Genomic DNA, 14,711 nt, shown 5'->3' with positions numbered 1-14,711 from the left:
AAAAGGAAAAAAAATTTAAAGATGATTTTCCAGGTTATTTTAGTCATTCTTGTCAAGCTAACTCTCCTATTCTGAGCCAAAATAAGTGAAATTCTAATGATACCCAAAAGGTAAGAGATATAATAAGTATTGCACTTTAGCTGAAGTGTTGATAATTAAGTAATTAATTACTCCAAGTGAAAAAACTCAAGGACTAATTAGTGTCTTCATAATAATTGATTATCTGACTTTTACATGATTCAAGGCTATGTCCTGTTAACCTCATACTCAGCTGGGGGCAGGAGCCACAACAAACTTATCCTTCTGAAGTAAATGTGAAGCTATGGACTGGGCTTAAAAGGTACAACAAACTCTCTACAACTTCTTCTAGAAATGCTCATTAGTGGAAGGTCAGAGTAACCATATGGCTTTAAGAAATCTTGATAAACAAAAGTCCAGAATTTTCCTAAGAGCTATTAGGAGTTGCCTCATTCCTTTACTGAAGAACTTATAATAGAATTTTTTATATAGTTATATTTTGGTGCATCTGATTCTACCTATGAACATGGTTTTGCTGTATTCTTTCAACCAGGAGAAAGCTTCTATCATAAACCCATGGTTCTATCAGTTAAGATAGGTTAACGTAGAAGCCAGACATAGAAAACCTGAAACAATGGCTCAAAAAAGATAAGCAATTTGTTTCTATCATATGCACAGTTCCAGAGGTGGGTGGCTGTGCTCCTAGAAATCATGGGGGCGGGAGTCCCAGGCTCTCCAACAGTGCCCAAGAATGTTGTCCTGGTCTGCATTGGTCAGGATGGGGGACTATCACCACAACATCCACATTCCCAGCATGGGATGGGGAGGAGAAGAGGAAGCCTAGTAACTTCCCCTCAAGGGTGTAACCCAGAAGTTCCACACATCACTTCCTCTCAACCCCATCTGCCCAAATTTACTCAACATAGTCAGGAGAAGCTGGGGAATGTTGTTACTGGCTGCATAGCCATGTGTCTAGCTGAAATGTGGGCGGTGGGGAAGGTTCTAGTTCTAAATAAAAAAGAGAATGGATATTGAGGAAGGAGCAGTTCATAGTCTCTGTCTCTCTTGTCGCTATTTGGTGCATAATTTTTCCCCTGCTGGGAACCCTTTTGAGCTATGAAGAGTCTTTTGTAACTTTGAAATATCTGCCAAATTTGTCAGTCAACAACAATTTGTTGGACTCATAGGTCCTTAGTAGGCAATTTCTAGGCATAAATCCTGCCTCTTTTCTGAGAAACTTACCCTGGGATGAAAGCCAAGAACACTTGCAAAGATAATGGTGTCTGATGCCTGTATACCACAGAGATAAAAACACCCAGTGCTGAAGGAGGTGGAAGGAAGAAGAGATTGCCTGGGAATCCTCACAAGAGGTGTGTTAGATCTGTGTCTTGAAGGATTGCTTAAGTTCCAATCCTAGGGAGGACCAGAGCACAGGATTACAAGGCCTCTCAGGGGCAGTGATAGGAAAAGGGTGGACATGTGGTTGGGCCAGAGTAAAGAGGTCATTGTATGTCCTAATGGAGACCCAGGGTTGTCAGTGGGTTGTCAGCAGGGAAGGGAGGGATATGAACAAGTTCACATTTAGTATAGGCCCTTCCTCCATGCCTCACACACAAATCCATAAAAATGGTCACAGTCAATGAACAGAAGACACTGAGCTTTACAAAAAGAGATATTGACAAACTCTTTCAATTAATAGACCTCAGTAGAATGCTAAAAATATCTTTTAAAAAATTACTGATGCATTTACCCTTTTACCCCAAAGACTTACTTTCAAGAGTTTATCCTAAATAAATAGCCGCACAAGTACAAAGTAATGTATGGGTGTTGGCATAATTTGTCATGATCTCAAAAGACTGGAAATGAGCTAGATGCTCATCATGAGGAGATAGATTGAATAACTGATTGCATTGAGTTCTGGAGAGGCCCTAGGTTTGTGGACCCTGTAACATATTTCTTCAAAGTCCTGTGCATCTGTGGGGGACAGGTCCTGGACACCAAAAGTGTCCCCCTCAAGTGTCTGCCTTGTGTTTCTAGTTTTCTGCCTTGGGACTTTTTCTGAAGGTAGGATCTCAGCCCTTGCTTGGGACTGTCTAGAGTATGGAGAATCAACTGGGGCAGCTCTCAACTGATACAAGCCAGAAATCAGTGGATAAATGACCAATGCTTGCACCCTTTGGAGGGATAAACAGCTCCTCACAGGGGTATCAGGAATTCAGTCCCAATCGCTCATAATGGTAACCAGCTCAATGACATCATCTTTATTGACTTTTTCTCCATCCCTGTCTCATCCCTTCACTCCTTTTTCCTGGCACCACCTTCCAAGTAAGCTACCACTAGCCAAGGGGAGCCCAAACTAGGTGTATAGGGGCTATACATCACATCCTAACAGTCAATCTCCCTGTATACTAATGTGCTATGGACTTCAAGATAAGTCATTACATGAAAAAATAGCGCATACCATATTTTGTGTAATAAGGGTGGGGAATGAAAATATTTATAGATACAAATATCTGTGTAAATGTAAAAAAATAAATATGGCAGAAAAAAAAACAAAAAGGAATAAAAATGGCCATAAACAGAAAGGATAGTGGGAATGTGGAACAGGATGGAAGGAACAGGAATGAAAGAAAAAAATTTTATATAGTTTTAATATTTGAACTCTGAATGTTTTACATACTTAGAGATTAGACTAAATTTCAAGAAATAAGCCTCTAAATGATGCCCAAAAGAAAATAGCACTAAGGTCAATTGAAAGCACTGTTAGTACACATATGGATGCTGTCACTAGGTCTAGCTTAGCTGCAAAGATGGCAAAATGGTGCGGCACTTTGGAGTTAAGTCACCAAATTAACAAATAGTCATGAGAAGAGTTTTCTCTTAACTGACCAACTTTTCTACAGATACTGCATGTCAGACACTACACTGCATTATCTATTAAACCCTTATATTGGCCCAGGCAGAGTGTATCACAAAGCCCTTGGACCAAGATTGTAAAATTTATTGAGAAATCAGAATTTAAAACCAGGTTTCTTTAATTTTACTGTAAATAATAACACTTATTAAGGACCTACGGTGTGCTAAGTGCACCCTAGGTGCATTGCTTAGTCTTTATTCCACACCAGTGGAATAAAAACAGTCTTCTGCAGTGAAATTGGTCCTTCTTTCATGCAAGGCAACAGGGGCCAAATTTGAGGTCTGTCTCCCTTCTCCTTGTCTTAGGAGATCAGAGCTTCATACTCGAATTGACTGTAGCTGTCAACCATAGCTATTAGATCTCTATGCTGCTTGGAGTGAACAGCAGATTTTTGTGGTCTTGGGCACCCAGCTTGACTTCTCAGGGCTTGAGTATTTATTTGTGCAGTAGAAGAATAGGCTCGAGCGGTGTTCCTCAACTTCAGCACCACTGACATTTGCTCTGGGTGGTCTTTGTTGTAGGGGGCTATATACATCAGAGGATATTTATTTAACAGCATCCTTGGCTTCCCCTCTCCCGACATTGTAACAACCCAAAATGTCTCCAGATGTTGTCAGTGTCCATAGAAGGCAGCAAGGGGAAGCGGGGAGGGGGATAAAATGGCTCCTGATTGAGAACTGCTGGACTAGATGATCTTTTGGGTTCCTCCCATCCCTAACAGTCTGTGTCTCTGGGACCTGAGGCCAGGACATTGTCAGGAGAAAAAAGAATGTACGTGGCAGTGAGCTGGGTGGATTCTCCCTGCCCTCACCCCATCTTGTGAAGCAGGCCAGGAAGCAGGGCGGTGGCTGTGCTTGGAGCAGCCTCTCTTGAAGTTTTTGAACTAATCACTCACATCCTCATTGCAGCTTCTATCACTAAGAAGGCAGCTCTGGAAGATGCCCCACCAGGACCTGAAGGCCTGGGGACAGTGGAATGCAACCAAAGCCTTTCCCTGGAGCCAGGTACCCAGACGGAGGAGAAGAAGACCTCGGAAATCTCCCTGGGCTCTCAAAATTTAAGGGAATTAGAGAAGAGGATGAATCCGGAGAAGGCGGTTGAGGAAAGGCGAGAGGCTGAGGATGTGGAGACCAACGCTCTGCAGGAGTGCCCCGGGATCAGAACAGAAGCCATGTTTCTCCATGAGATGGTAAAGTGGGCGCACTGCCTCCTCACTACTCTATGTAGAGTCGTCCTCTTTTTGCTGAGGACTCTTGGTACAATTTAAAGGAGATTTAAAAAAAAATATTTTAAATTTTTTTTTTTTTTTTTTTTTTTTTTTGGCCAAAGGAACTTTAAGAGACCCACTTCTAATCAGGCTTGGAATTTTTTCGCAGTGGACTTTTCAGAGATTCTGGAGTAATGGAAAGGAACCATCCAGCTCAGGTTTCCTAGAACAGACTCAATTCTAAATATCTCTGACTTGGGATTAACATAAACCAGTGACCTGTCATTGAAATATAATAGCACTCAATCACAGAAGCAGCACAAAACCTGCTTGTCATATCCCAGGCCCAAATAGAATGATCATTTACATGATCCAGCCCTCATCTCCCAGACAGCCTGTATGGGCTGTTCTCTAGGCTTATTTCTAAAATCTGAGAGATTTCCAGGATCAATCCCTTCCTCCTGTGGCTTCTGGAGAAGTAAAAATATGATGTCAGAATTGACAGAACCTTGTTCACTTGGTAGAGGTGAAATTTTCCAAGCAGGTTTTTGTAAGATGTCCTTACATAAGAAGGAGCAAGGCTTCCTGAAATGCCCAGGGAAGAGTCCTGCATCTGGGAGGCATCTCTGTGAGCAAAGCAGTGTGCCAAAGGAGAAAAGGAAGCTCATTGCCTTTTAACTTGCATCTAGGACATGCATAAGGGGACTATGTACTGGAAGTCAGGGCAGAGCTGGGTGCCGTGGTGGCTTCAGGAAGCCTAAGTGAGGGTTCCTATAAGAGGTGTTGGCATTTGTTGAAGGGGAAGGATGAATGGGGATTGAATTCTTATGAGAAGGTCCCAGGTGTGAGTTGCTTTAAGAAGCAGATAAAGTTAGTACTGGAAGAACTAGGGTAAACTCAAGGGAACGAGTAAAGATGTATTAAACACCCACTTTGTGACAGGTGCTCTGCTGAGCACTGGAATAACTTCATGAACCAAACGGTCACTGCCTTCTTAGGGCTGACAGCCTAGTGGAGAAAGGTAATTTTCAGGGTGAAGTGGAAGTTTGAAGTGCAGTGGGGAATATGATACAAAGACCTAAGCTAGTCATAGGGGGAATGTCACCAGGGTGAGGGAGAGCTTCCCTGAAGAGTAGATATGTAGGTCGAGAACCTCACCTAGAAGAAAACGGTAGAGAGTGCAATAGGAAGGGAGAGACTTCCAGGCAGAAAGAGCAAGATGTGTGGTGGATCTAGGGTGGGAGAGCCTGAAACATTCATGGAATTGGAACAAGGCCAGGATAGCTGGAGAAAGTAAAACTCAAGTGGAAGCAGGAGCCACATTGGGCAGTACTGTGTGGAAGGGCTTGGGGATCAGTGTAAGGGCAATGGAAAAGTATATGATATGTTCCGAGTTTTGTTCTTAATGGGTTAGTCTGTTCTTTGAGGAGGAGACAGGCAAGAGAGAAGGCAGGGAAGTCAGTTATGAAGCTAGTATGTATGTGGCAAACCAAGCAAGGTTAGAAGGTAGCTAGATTGTGTGTGTGTTGGTGATGGGGGTGGGGGTGGTATCTGGGGATAGAAGTGGAAGGAGTCCAAAGCTACTTGAAAGGTAGAATGACCAGGAATTGGTGAAGGATTGGATATGGAGTGAGGAGGAAGAAGAGACAAAGACATCACCTAGGTTTTTGCTCTGGGGAAAAATTTCCATCGTGGTCCTTGTACTGAAATAGCAGAAAGTGGAGTACAGGGGAGTCTAAACTTATTGATTCCTTGAGGAAAGTAAAGAGATAAGAAAAAGGCCCGCCCTGCTCTGAAGAGATGCAGTTTAGTAGGGAAAATAGAACTGTGCACAAATCATATAGAAGAGTAGAGTCAGATTACTTTTGACCAAATAAGAGTTATCTGAAAGAAATAACTCAAAACAATGAATCAATTTCAATGCAACACAATCTTTATTGAGCAGCCACTCAACAGTATATAAGGACCATTTGACCTTGAGGAATCAAACACCAATAAACACAATCCCTGACCTCAAGGAGCTCACAGTCCATTGGAAATAAAACAAGCATAAAAGGAACTGGACTATAAAACAGCATGTGATTGGAGCCAGGTGAGAAGGTATGCCAGGTGGCAGAGATCAGATTTCTCAGAAAGGCCTGCACCCCCACCGGATGGAGATGCTCCTTCTCCCTGGGACACAATTAGGCCCTGAGACAAGAAACTAAAGACACTGAAGTTTGTTTTCCTGGCCCTCCCTCCATCCTTTTTCTTTCTGCAGCTTTGGGCTTTATGTAGGGAAAGGGAGTTGAGAAGGACAAAGGGAAGCTGGACTTAAGGGGAAACAAGGACAGTAAACAAGATGGCACAGGAGGCAGTCCAACAACCACAGGAAATACCCCGATCATGTTAACAGTGGGTGTCTGTGAATAGTAGGAATATGACATTTTGCTATTTTTGTATTCTTCTTTGTTTTAATATGTATTTAAAAGTCTTTTTGTGTGTAATACGTATTTCTTCAGTAATAAGCAAAAGAATTATACTTATGTATTTGGAAAGCTGGTGTCAGGGTAAGAATTAATATTTTCACTTAATTGGAAAAATTTCATTCTATCTTCTAGTAAATCTAAGGTTAAATGAGACCAGGTTTAAGGTTTTTATTTTATTTTGTTTCCTTTAAAGCAACGGTACACAGGGATTAAACACTTCTGTTCTGGTGTAGGCAGGGCTGGATTTCAACCCTGGTCTGCTACTCTGTGATTTAGGGAATTTGCTTAATCTATTTGAACATAGGCCTCCTCATTTATGTAATGGGAATATAGCAGAGTTTATCTCCTATGGTTCTGGGAAAATTAAACAAGAAGATAAAAGTATTTTATGGCACACGGTAAGCAATCAAGCATCCGCAGTTATTACTGATTATGCATCTCTTATGTGCTGGGTAGCTCAGGCAGAGAACTGTCCCGTCCTTCACTATCACCGAAAACAAGGCAGATGACAATGCTCAGAGTCCTTAATTCTAAGGAACTAATAAGTTTCTTGATGTTTTTCAGGATGAAGATGATCTGGCTAATGCCCTGATATGGCCAGAGATTCAACAGGAGCTTAAAATCATTGAATCTGAGGAGGAACTCGCGTCATTGCCACCGTCTGTTCAGAAGATAAGCCTAATTCTGCCCAGTTTTGAGTCAAGTCCAGGGCCCTTTGCTTCCCCAGAGCCTCCAGGGAGTGTCTCTCTTGCCTCCGCCCCCTCTCCAGTCTCCGCCCCCCAGGAGGAGGGGACTAAGGGCTCAACCAATCAGAGTACAATGGATGCTGCCACGGCAGCCAATAGAGATAAGCCAGAGTCAACCAGCGTCCACAGATCCGAGTCTGGGCTGCGTCCAGACCGTGCTACTCTGGCTCCTCTAGAAATAATTCCTTTTGAGGAGGCGTCTCCACCGGCAAGGACTGATGCAGGACGCCCCGGGAATCTCTCTCCTCCGCTTCCTCCCGCTCCTCCCCCTCCAACTCCTCTGGAGGAGGCGCCAGGAATCCTGCTGTCAAAGGGAGGTGTTGAGAGAGAAGATCCATCCAGGAATTTGAGGACAAATCCTTATATAGAGCAGCCGGGGTCCAAAGATAGCCCTGGGATCTCTAGTCTCTGTCCGGGAGAGGAGGCCACTCCAAGGCAAAGTGAAAAACAAACTTCAAAGAACGCTGCTCCACAGGGGGAAGTCCTTGGTTTTCCAAGCCCAACAAAGGAGGTTGAGATCTCCCCACATGGAGAGGGGGATGTAGCCCAATCAGTACAGGAGCCTTCAGACTGTGATGAAGATGACACTGTGACAGACATTGCTCAGCACGTCCTGGAGATGGTGGAGCCCTGGGAGGAACCCCAATGGGTGACAAGCCCTCTTCACTCTCCCACACTGAAAGAAGTTCAGGAGACCCAGGTGCAGGGCCCGCAGAGCCACCGATTGGAGAAGAGGCTTTCTCACAGGCCCAGCCTTCGCCAGAGCCACTCTCTGGATAGCAAAACTACCATTACGAGTCCGTGGACTCTTGAGGTCACCCCATCCAGCAGCTGTGCTAATCTTGAAACAGAGAGAAATTTTGATCCTCAGGCAGCCAGGAGAGAGATTACTAGATGGGATGAGAAAGCCCTGAAGAGCTTCAGAGAGTTCTCTGACTTGAAAGGGGAAGAGATTCTTCCCAGCCAGAAGGGACCAGGTAGTGTTCAGTCTAAGCCAGCAGCAATCAGCCCAGTCACCCCCGTAGAGGGAAAGGAGCTGGGGCCGCTTCTTGGGCAGAGCAACCAGATTAAGCAAGCTGGTGTTCCTGGGCTAGAAAATAGCAAGGAGAGTTCACCTAGGGTTCAGGATAGCACCTCACCTGAAGAAGACCCCCCAAAGTTACAGCTAAAGAGCACTGAGTGTAGCCCCTCAAAAGGGAAAAACCGGCCTTCTTCCCTCAACTTGGACTCTGCCATTCCCATTACTGACCTCTTCCGGCTTGAGAATGGGGCTTCATTTAGTTCACCTGGAATGCAGCTCTGTGAATCAGGAGACCCCAAGTTCACCTGGATGACCTCATCTCACTGTAAAGCAGATTCCTGGAAAGATTACTCCCAGGATACCCAGGACCTGGACCTTGTTGCTCATGCCCTGACAGGCCGTCGTAACTCAGCTCCCGTGAGTGTGTCAGCTGTGAGAACCTCCTTCATGGTCAAAATGTGTCAGGCCAGGGCAGTGCCAGTCATCCCACCTAAGATTCAGTATACACAGATCCCACAGCCCCTGCCCTCTCAGAGCACAGGGGAGAGTGTGGCTCAGCCTCTGGAGAGGAGCCAAGAGGAATCTAGCTCAACTAGTGGGACCTCTCAGAAATCTGCCAAAGGTGATTCTCCCTCCTCCCTGGAAAGCCCAAGGGAAGAGAAACCAAAGCAAGATACAGGAGCCATAGCATCCTCACGAATGGATACCACTGCATCCTGCATTTGTGAGGGACCCACCCTTTCTCCAGAATCAGACTTATCTAATCTCCTCTCCACCCAAGACGCAGTAGTGCAATGCAGAAAACGCACATCAGAGACAGAGCCATCTGGGGACAACCTTCTTTCCTCAAAAATAGAGCGACCATCTGGGGGTTCTAAGCCTTTCCATAGGTCAAGGCCAGGAAGACCTCAGAGCCTAATCTTATTCAGTCCTCCTTTCCCCATCATGGACCACCTGCCTCCCTCATCCACAGTTACAGATTCCAAGGTCCTGCTGTCTCCTATCAGAAGTCCCACTCAGACAGTTTCCCCTGGCCTTCTTTGTGGGGAGTTGGCAGAAAACACATGGGTCACACCAGAAGGGGTTACACTTAGGAATAAAATGACCATCCCTAAGAATGGCCAAAGACTAGAGACCTCAACCAGCTGTTTTTACCAGCCCCAGCGGAGATCAGTAATTCTGGATGGAAGAAGTGGGAGGCAAATAGAATGATCAGTTCAGTTGCTGGTGTCTGGAAAAAACATCTGATTCATCTGGAAATTATTACAGGGCCGACTTGCCATTTTCCAGCACAGATTATCTAACTTTGGACTTATTTTGGCCCCTTTCTTCTCTTTTTTCAGCCTTTTGACTATTCACTAATTAATCCTTTTACCAGAAGAGTGTCAAGGAAAGGACCAAAAGGTGAAATTTAGATAAGTCTGTATGATCAAGTGGGAAAGCTTAGGTAAGGAAAGAGGGAATTCTTGCTTCCAATGAAATTTGGGATCTCATATGTAAGCTGCATTACTCCCCTACTACCATAACCTATTACTGTTGAGAGCTGGCTATAGTAATTGTCTTTTGCAAAAAAGAAAAATACTTTGCAGGTGTTGGAAAATGCTATTGAGATTTGAAGGCCTTCTCTTTATTTCATGCTTTTTACTGTTCTTTAAAGCATGTGTTCTTAAACCATTTCTAATAAGCTTTGAAAAAGTGAACTATCCAAAATAGAAGCAGATTTGGAAATGCAAACTAATGTGCATTTAGATATCCAAGTGGGTAAACTCACCCATGCTCTTTCCCTGGAATCCCTGCAGATCTGTCCAAGATGACTCCATATACCAGCATAGAAAATCAGAATCTATAAGTCAGGAGCAAACCCTGAGACTGGCACAAACTACACACTTTCTGGTGCATTTCATTTGGGACCCTACTTGCCACTGTTCTGAACTCTGATTTATAAATCCAGAAGCTGGCCAAGTGAGGACTGAGCTGAGGATTTTCTTAATGAAATGAATCAAAATTTTCATGTATGCAGTTGTGAAGTGAAGGTATCATCTTCCTTTACAATATCAGGGTGTAAGCAACCAATGTCATCATAGAGAAAAGCCCCACATAAAGCCTACACTGTGAACTTAATGTATTTAAGTTGGTGGGCAGGAAACACTTCTGGCTCAGCCTTACTCTTCTTCCACACTGGGCTGGGCCCAGCAGTACAGGAAGGGAGGCAAGGAGGGATCCTAGCAGAGTGGACATCACTACCACTCACTCCCCTCCTTGAAAATGTATTTCATTTTAGACAGTGGGTCCCTTCTTTTTCCCTCTCCCTATATTGTTCCAGATTTGAGGCATGTGTCTCCCTTCCATAATTCTCTTCATCCACCATCTACCTAAGGCCCTCAAACTTGCTCTTCCTTCTGTCTGGATGCAAGCAGAAGCAATAAACCAGTCTGATTTTCTTTCAGTTGTTTGGAATTTTTCATGGTTCTTTGCATTTCAGATGGAGGAAGGAGAACTAATATACATGCTGGTAGAATTTTGGTTCTCCCCTCCAAAAAAAAGGCTTCACAGGGCACCCTTTCTCAGATTCAAGCCTCACTGAATTCTATCCAGAAGCTCAGTTATTGCAGAGGTTTCTCTGAAGGCTAGCAGTGCCTCTGGGCAGAACCCATAGCCAAGGCTACAATTGGTCTGGGCTGGGGCTGAGTTGAATTTACCTTCTCCAATGAGAAACTGGAAGCTGATGCCTTGCCACTGATCGCTCTCTTTTTTTTTCTCTCTCTCTCTCACCCCTTCTCTCCCTGACAAATCTGAGAGTTTTGAAATCTTTCCTGTGCCTTTTAAGCCAGGTCTGTGGCAAGGGTAACTTTAAGTCAGCTAATGAGCTCTGCTTTCAGAGAATGCTGAGATGAGTGAGAAAAAAGAGCCATCAAAGGGGGCTTCAGTGAGTGCTTTTGCTTTCTCTCTGGGTGAGCAAGACATGGGACCAATAGTTAGTGAGATATCAACTTATAAGAAAAGTCCTAGAACATAGCATTTTACTCTAGGCAAGCAAGGTGAAGAAACATGGTGGTGAAAGATGAGAGAGGCCATGTCCCATAAATAAGAAAAGCACATTCCTACCTTATAAAGAAATATGGCAGATAAACTGTATCTGTTCCGGTGTACTTCTGGTATCTATGCTTTGATAAGGACCAAATTCTAGGCATTGAGAGGGAAAGAATTGCACTTCACCAACCATCAGAACTCTGAGCCAAGTAATGAAATATTTAAACTACTTTATGGTTGTTTTAAATTTTTATTTGTAACACTTACAGGATATATTTTTATTTGGGGATAGACTGCGAAGCCATCCTTTACATATTAACAATTGACTTTAATTGTAAGGGTTGAGATGCCTATGTTAGATTTATAAAATGGCTGCCATGTTCCTCTTACTGGCATTTCATTTATTGGATCACCTTCAGGTGCATGGGTATATGGACGTCACCCATGCAACACAACTGGCAGCTGTCTGGAGATATTCCCTACTGCAAGCTTGTCTAATCAGGTAATTCCAGAAGAGCTTGGAGGCAGACTTTCTGTGTCCTGCTGCTCCTCCTTAACTATCTCACATCCTGTCAAGGTCAGAAACATATTCATAAATTCCTGTGGGCTGGGCTAGCCTAGTGTTGATGAAATTCCATTTCATGGCAAAGAAAACTCGTAATTTTCTCCCAAAGGTTCCCAAAATGCCCTGGTATTACCTATTGGACCACCCACATGGGCTCTGAAAAATGAACTCCCTAAAAATGGCTGGTTGGGAATCAGATTGCCTGTTTCCGAGTAGGGGAGGGGCAGGTCAAGTACTGCAGTTTTCAGGAAGATCTGCCTGGTTCCCTGGAAAGGGCTACAGAATCAAACTCTTCAACTATCAATCCTCAAAATGAGGGTGACTGATTTTAAATGTTGATTTTGAAGTGAAATGCATGCATGTTTTCTTTCAGTATTAATGACTGCTTAAGAAAATAATGACCCATTTGTAAATTGCAAAATGGCCCTTCCAGGCGGTGGGGGCAGCTGCTGCTGCTGCTGCTTTTTTTTTTCCAAAGTGGACTAGAGAGAGGGAATATGGTTTTAATTCTCTGCTTCACTTGGAATTTGAAGCAACTTGACCAAGAACCTCATCAAGACACTCTTAACCTAATCTAAGTCTTAAACTTCAAAATATTATCCAGGTCAAAATTCAGGATTTTGCAGACATTAAAAATATAGTGTCATCCTCAACAAATATTTGTTAAGAGTTAACAACAGTGCAGTGGGTACCCTGGTACTTCTAAAGTTTTGAGGAGTCAAATGAAGAAGGGAGGATGATATTAAATGAAGCAGCCCATAAACAACCAAGAGCAAGGTTGAAAACCATTAACTGCCAAACAAAGGCAAAAAATGGGGGGAAATATAGCAACTAGCATATTTCAATAGGATTGTTAATCGTATTCAAGTGACCTACTGATGTTACACAATTAAACATAATTGTAAATCCAGTAGACCATACCAGTGAGACAATGAGCTGTTGACAACTTTGCTTTGATTTAAACAAGTTAGAGAATGGCCCAGACATAGTGACATGTGCCTGCAATCCCAGCAACTCAGGAGGTTAAGGCAGGAAGAGCACAAGTTTGAGGCCAGTTTGGCCAATTTAGCAAGATCCTATTTCAAAAAATAAAAAGGGATGAGGTCAGTGTAGCTCAGGGATATAGGGTGCCCCTAGGGTCAATCCCCAGTATTGCAAAAAAAAAAAAAAAAAAAGAGAGAGAGAGAGAGAGAAAATTAAGAGTGGCAAGCAACTGAGGTTTTCTTCTGGTCCTGATTGGTCCAGTTGTGAAGTTCTGTTGAATCTCTGCAAATAAGGTGAGATCCTTATTCCACACTTTTTAAGAAGAGATTTCAAAGACTTAATTCACTGCAAAGCAAGTTAACTCCTTCTGACGAAGTCAGAGGCCCAAGATAAACTGTTCATAAGATTCATTTGTCTGGGATTGGAGTGAGAGAAGTTCAGAGTAGGTTCAATTCCCACTTAGAATTAATTAGAACCACATCCTATCATGGCTGGTCCTATCTGATGATAACATGAATCTTGGAGTTTAAATGCTGCCAAGAGTATGATTTTAGGCACTTGGAGGCCAGCTCAAAATGTGGAATGACAAACAATGTGTCCTCTTTTACCCATACCTTTCTTAGCAAAATAAGGCCAGAAGAGGGAGTAAATGCCTGTGCAGGCATGGAGAGCAGGGGAGCCAGATAGAACAAACCTGGGAGCCACACTGGTCAACTGGCACACAGTAGATCGTTTAGTAGCCTTTAAGTATGTGAGCAATGCAGGGCTGACTTCTCCAACTCAGTGAAGAAGGACACAGCTAAGTGGAAGAAGTTCACCAAGTCCATCGCCATGTTTCACCGGACGAATCACATTGCTTTGCATTAACTTAATGCCATTGTACTTTCTGGCTTATAATTCTGCAAAGTAAAGCACTTTTCCAAAGGAGTCCATTAGAAAGCTACATGAGCACAGCTGTTTTTTGAGCTCTACAAATGTTTCCAAAGATATAATCAAAATGTGTTTCTATTCATTAAAAAGTATAAATATTAAACCTATTCATAGACTTTTAAGTGTAATTAAAAGTTTTGTTATGCTTTAAAATGTACTCTAATAAATGATATAATGCTTATGATGGAACTATGAGCTAGAGGAAGACCTGGGTCACCAAAAATCAATAATCAGAAAAGTAAATTCTACCCATCAGACTCATTGTTCCGGTTTGTTGTGTTTGATGTCATTTTTTGTTATTTCAAGTTCTGGTCTTAACAGCCAAAGTCCTGATGAGTTGCTTCAGTAGATTTTTCTTGTTTTTACTATTTTAATAATTCAATTTCACACTCTTACTCTTGCATTCACAGTCACATCACCCAAATACCCAATACAGTTGATGATATAATGAAAGATAGAAATAAGAAAAGCTTATTGCTTCTCAAAACTTCAGAGTTTAAAGAGTCACATGGGTCATGGCACAGACATGAACTCAATTTTCCTATTACTTTAGTAAGTCAAGGAGGACTATTCTTTTATTTGAATGATGTTAATGATGCTTAGGGGACAGGAAGCAAGTATGTTCTCTTAGCATATGTTATCACAGAAAAGGTGGTATTCAGGGAGCAGGGAGAATAATCACACAACCTAGTTTCTTCACTGAATGTCAGTGCCACTTCCTGGTCTTCAATAAAACTCTTTGAGGACACTTCTTTCCCTGCACAAAAGGCTACATTTTCCACATCAACAAACTAATACAAACGTTTGGAAGTTTACCCAATTTCT

General features: G+C 42.9%; 1 protein-coding gene across 1 annotated transcript in view; it reads left to right on the top strand.

The window, feature by feature from the left end:
• The window catches only part of Arhgap31 (Rho GTPase activating protein 31), a 109,771-nt gene extending 95,628 nt beyond the window's left edge, over nt 1–14,143 (top strand). Inside the window, exons 11-12 of the mRNA XM_076868005.2 lie at nt 3,844–4,124; nt 7,175–14,143. Of these exons, the coding sequence (XP_076724120.2) occupies nt 3,844–4,124; nt 7,175–9,589 (2,696 nt within the window). The 3' untranslated portion in view covers nt 9,590–14,143. The remainder of the gene's footprint in view (nt 1–3,843; nt 4,125–7,174) is intronic.
• Nucleotides 14,144–14,711: the final 568 nt, after the last annotated feature.

This window comes from Callospermophilus lateralis, chromosome 10, assembly GCF_048772815.1.
Source record: "Callospermophilus lateralis isolate mCalLat2 chromosome 10, mCalLat2.hap1, whole genome shotgun sequence".
Lineage (NCBI taxonomy): Eukaryota > Metazoa > Chordata > Mammalia > Rodentia > Sciuridae > Callospermophilus > Callospermophilus lateralis.
Note: the sequence above shows the minus strand (reverse complement) of the source record. Positions and strands in the feature narration are given on the sequence as shown.